Raw genomic sequence first — 5,165 nt, 5'->3', positions numbered from 1 at the left:
CTAGTATTGTTTGAAGTGGTCATCAAGTCCGACATACAACTTGAACAGAGACTCGTCCTTCAGAACCTCTAACTTTGAATAAAAGAGACGACAAAAATATATCTTAGGAAAGGGGAAAAGAACATAACTTTGTGACGTTGTGGCTTAAATCTTCATCTACTTTTGCGTCTTTATTCCTCCTTTTTTTAAAGCTGTTACTGATTTGATTTCGCCTTTATTATAAGACTGGTACGGAAAGAGTTTACTGTGACGGTTAATGCTATTAATTTGGTGATATCCAAAGGATGCTATTATATCATTTTGTTATCAAAATAATTATTTCTCCAGTCTGTTAGTGAATAGAAGTATATTTTTTTAGAAAAGGATTTATTTTCAGTCTAGTTATGTAACAGCCGCAAGGTTTTTGTACCTTGTTTATACTTGTCTGCATATGTTATTTTACCTAATATTTACATGTACCATATATTGGGTGAATAATAAAAAATATTGTTTATCTGCTTTGGGTTTAACGCCGTTTTTCAACAGTATTTCAGTTATGTAACTATGGGCAGTTAACCTAACCAGTGTTCCTGGATTCTGTACCAGTACAAACTTGTTTTCCGCAAGTAACTGCCAACTTCCCCACATGTATGAGTCAGAGTTGGAGGACGAATGATATCAGACACAATGTCTTTTATCAAATCGTCATGGAGAGCATACGCCCCGCCCGAGGATCGAACTCATGACCCCGCGATCCGTAGATCAGCGCTCTCCCTATTGAGATATGCGGGCGGGTAAAATTTTGTTAATCTTGATAACCAAAGAAAATATATACATGCAGAGGCTATTGGTTGTTTTCAATTATGTCTTGGGAGTAAAGTATTAATTTCGTGTTCTCTGTTTTCAACAAAATTTTACCCATTTCACCTGCTAGTCACGGTTTAAGTCGTTTTGAAGGAAACTAGAAGTTTCAAATTTTAAAATAAACGGGCGTATTTTTTTTTATTTATTTACGAATAAGAGAAACTGTCAATAACATATGAAGTAAAGGTGAATAATTTCTCAAGTACCTTTTACTTAACTTCAATGACAAATGAAGTACAGGGCCAAGCATCTGCCAACTGGCCATATTACAGAATTAACATCAACAATATTTTTGATGAAGAGTACTCGTCAACCTAAATGTAGAACGATACTCATATAAAATTTAATTTATCCACTTAATTTCATTGAATCATTAATTTGAGCTCACTTGTTCATTTATTCATCTGTTTGTTGTCACAAGGGATATAGTAAATTACAATTTTAGATTCTATCGGCCGCTACTTACAGATACGTCTTAAGTTTTCTTGTTTATTTCAATGCAAATGTCTGCGCGAGCGCGTTTCACGCGTCTATTATATTTTCATTATAACTGGAAGGAAAATTTTCTCTTACATTGTTTAACTTCTTTCGCTTTTTAATCAGATTGAAGTTTCCTCCTGCTGTTGTTTGTGGTGTTGTTTTGATTCATACAAATAAGAAACTATTGGTAGTTTTCCTCCATTCAACGGTAGAGTTTAAATTATTAAAAAAAACCTTTTTATGTTCCTTAAAAAATGCACATTTCCTAGATTTGACAAATGAACTCCATTAGACATATATAAGTCGTAAGAAAATGGTTGCAAATTCATGTGACGTAAATAAAAAAACCACTGACTAAAGCCAGCTTCCCTGCTAAACTGTTCACTCTCTTGCGAAGCTTCTCAAGGCTGTACATATCTCTTCCCCAGTCCCTCGGGAGGATCTCTGACCAAACCACCCGAGTTCCTGAGAAGTTTTGACTTATGAAATTCAACAATTCCCTAATTTTTAATCTTAACTCCTTTAAAGGAATCCGACCAAGGTCGTTACCACCACAATGAATTATCATGTAACTGGGGACCTCCTGCACCTGGAGTAGAGTAGTAAGTTTTGCTTCGGCTGTCCTAAGTGACAGACCTCCGTAGCCTTGCCACCAAAGCTGAGCTGGCAGACCGAGGCCTAAACCCTCTGGATGAAGGAATGCAGCAAGGAACGCCTTCTTCACTATCGAACTGCCAAATAATCATACCAATGGGGGACCTGAAACAACTTAAATGTTGTTACGGTTGGGCAACCACATGATACAAAATAACATTTTAAACCCAAACTTTCAGCTTTATCGCAGATGAATTACCTTAATGCAAGTTTAACAAATTCCTACCACAGTCAGAAACTAGGATATATGACCTGTAGGCATTGGAAGACCACCTACCGGCTTCTTTAATTTGATCCACTGAAAAACCTAACTTAGCCGCAGCTGTCGCTGCCCCTATACGAAACGAATGGGCTTTATAACCGGATAGGTTTGGGTTTACTGCCCGCAATGCTTTTTGGAGAACAGCGGAAAACTGGAACCGTGTTAAAGGCCTACCATCATAATGACAAAACAAAGGACCCGGTACCCTAGGCCTAACCGACAAATAATGTTCCATTAACTTAAGGGGGCATAATGCGGCATTAAGTCTGGGCATTCGCAGTGTAGTGCTATTTCCGTATTGGTCAGCCTTTGAAAATCTAACTAAAATAATCAAAAACTCATGATCGGCAGACCAACTGATATCGTGAAAACTCACCACCTTACTTAACTCGCCCATTTTGGACACAGTTATTTCCCCTACCCTGAAAAAAAACCAAAGAAAGCAAACGAAAATACAGCTGCAAAAAGATTAGCCTCATATTGGTCCCGGCAAACTGCTGAGAGCACAGTCAGAATGTCCGTTAACAACCCCAATGTAATCGGCAGTCTAACCAACTTCTCCTTATTATCTCTCCTAAAGCCCTCCATGACTTTGTTCACTAGAAAATGCTTGGTGCTGTCACTCTTATCCAACATTTTGCATTGATAACTGGTGGCGCAAATATATGATCGGACAGTATCAAAACTTAGTTTTTGGATAGAAAAGTATGACACAAACAGCAGTACTTGGTCCAGTGAAGGAGGCCAAATAGCTGGCATAAGATAAATAGCCCTGAAATTATTGAATTGTGACAACCCCACCCTATATGCATTGGTTGTGTTAGCGGACACCGCTCCCCTTAACAATCTGTAAGCTTCATCTCGGAGACCAGTGATAGGAATTGCTGGGGAACCATTTCCGGGTAATTCTCTGCCTCTGAAACTAGCTGTCGAAAACGTGACCACTGTTGGCGAGAAATAGCATCAGCAATTGCATTATTTTTTGATGAAATGTGTACAGCCTTAAACCAGATATTATATCGCATGGCAAGCGTGACAAATGGTCGGACTAACTGCATGACCCTTTTTGATTTAGAAGTCTGTTTATTCAGGACTAACACCAAAGCTTCGTTATCTATTCTCAATGTAATATTTTTGTTCATCAAATCTCTGCCCCATAAAAACATGGCTAAAATCACGGGCACCATCTCCAGAAAAGTTAAATCTTTAAGGACGCCCCCAAACTTCAAAGATTCGGGCCATGGAAAAAGTGACCATCTGCCCTCAAAATAACATGCTGCCTCCATATCAGCCGAACCAGCACTATCCGAAAACAGCTGTAATTGATCGCTTGTATACCAAAAATTTTCCGGTATATATGAAACTCCATTAAACTCTTGCAAAAAAGACAACCAGACCTTAACATCCTCCCTAATTTCTTCTGTAACCCTTAACAGGTAAAATTGTTTCCTAAGGCCAGACATAGCATCATAAAACCGCCTAGTGAACGCCCTGCTAGATCTAATAGCCTGACCAAAAGAATTCAGCTTACCAACCAGACGTTGTAGCTCTTTCAAACTGACTTTCTTTCTATTCATTATCCCCTTGTGCAAGCCAACTAATTCATCAACCTTATGTATGGGAATTCTCACTAGCATTTCATTAGTGTCAATTTCCAACCCCAAAAATAACATAATTGTTGTTGGACCGACTGATTTATCATCTGCAATTGGGACACCTAGAGTATTACATAACCCGGTAAATGCTGATACTAAAGTATGACAGTCATTAGACCCTTTACTGCCAGCAAAAATAAAATCATCTAACATGTGATCAACGGTATCTATTCGAGTTGTAGCACACACTAGCCAATTCAAAAATGTTGAAAACTTTTCAAAAAGGTTCGCACTCTGACTCAGGCCCATAGGCAAAAATTTATCGACATAGAAACAATCCCCTACTTTCAAACCAAACAGCGGGAAATCACTAACAGCCAATGGCAGAATTCTATATGCTGACTTCAAATCGCGCTTTGCAATCAACGCTGATTTCCCTAACTTCATGATCATATTAGTTACTTTATCCAAAGAAGTATAAAATACACAGAATGGCAACTGGCTGTAATCTCGCGTGAGCTCGTGTCAGAGCGTGATTCGGCGTTATCTTACTTAAAAACAAACATCGGCGAGCATGGAGTTACAATTTGTACCTTTAAAACTACATTTAAAATACATGTTAGCTTCTAAAACAAAATTAGTTTAATGTGAAATGGTCTTAAGACCCGAAGTACACGTTTTTTTTTTGCCATCGAAAGAAGCGTGGTCATACGGTGATAATTATTTTACCGATGAATAATTGCTTCCGCATACAAAATGGCGCGTGGAGAAAGCACCACTTTCGGTAAACGAGATCTCGTTTTTTTTGTCACGGGAGGTTGGCGAGATTTGCTCTATATGCCTTTCAAGTTGCCAATCTATTTATTTTTATAGCTCTTTGCTTAATCAAATGATGTATAGTGAACACTACACAGAGACTTTTCAATTCCATCGTTTACACTAGTGCCTCTGGGGAAAGAGAGGTGAGTGATCAATCTCCATCCCCCATCCAATTTTGGGACCAAACCGACTGGGGAAGTCCTAAAATTTGGCAGTGGTGGGTCCCGGAAAGGGCCTGCTATACGTCCTAATGCAACTTCCCTATCTATTTTCTCTTGAAGAGCTACCGGTTGAGCATATGCTGACTTTAAATTCTTGCATACCATGGCAGCCCTAGGGCCAGTGTAACCTATTTTAAACCCATAAAAAAATCCATTCTTTAAAACATTGGCATCACTAGCTGTATTGATCATATAAATCTAAGTCTTGAACTAACTTTGTAACATTAACAGGAGAAACCCCCAATTCTAAAGATTTAGAATCTATTGCGGGGACCGAAGAAATTGTGTCTG

At 38.5% G+C, this 5,165-nt stretch overlaps 1 protein-coding gene across 1 annotated transcript; it reads right to left on the bottom strand.

Moving 5' to 3' along the window:
- Window positions 1-3,078: 3,078 nt before the first annotated feature.
- LOC123550604 (uncharacterized) lies at window positions 3,079-4,287 on the bottom strand. Its single transcript, XM_045339035.2, has one exon. It carries the CDS (start codon window positions 4,285-4,287, stop codon window positions 3,079-3,081), a length of 1,209 nt encoding a protein of 402 aa, XP_045194970.2.
- Window positions 4,288-5,165: the final 878 nt, after the last annotated feature.

This window comes from Mercenaria mercenaria, chromosome 6 (genome assembly GCF_021730395.1).
Source record: "Mercenaria mercenaria strain notata chromosome 6, MADL_Memer_1, whole genome shotgun sequence".
Lineage (NCBI taxonomy): Eukaryota > Metazoa > Mollusca > Bivalvia > Venerida > Veneridae > Mercenaria > Mercenaria mercenaria.
Note: the sequence above shows the minus strand (reverse complement) of the source record. Positions and strands in the feature narration are given on the sequence as shown.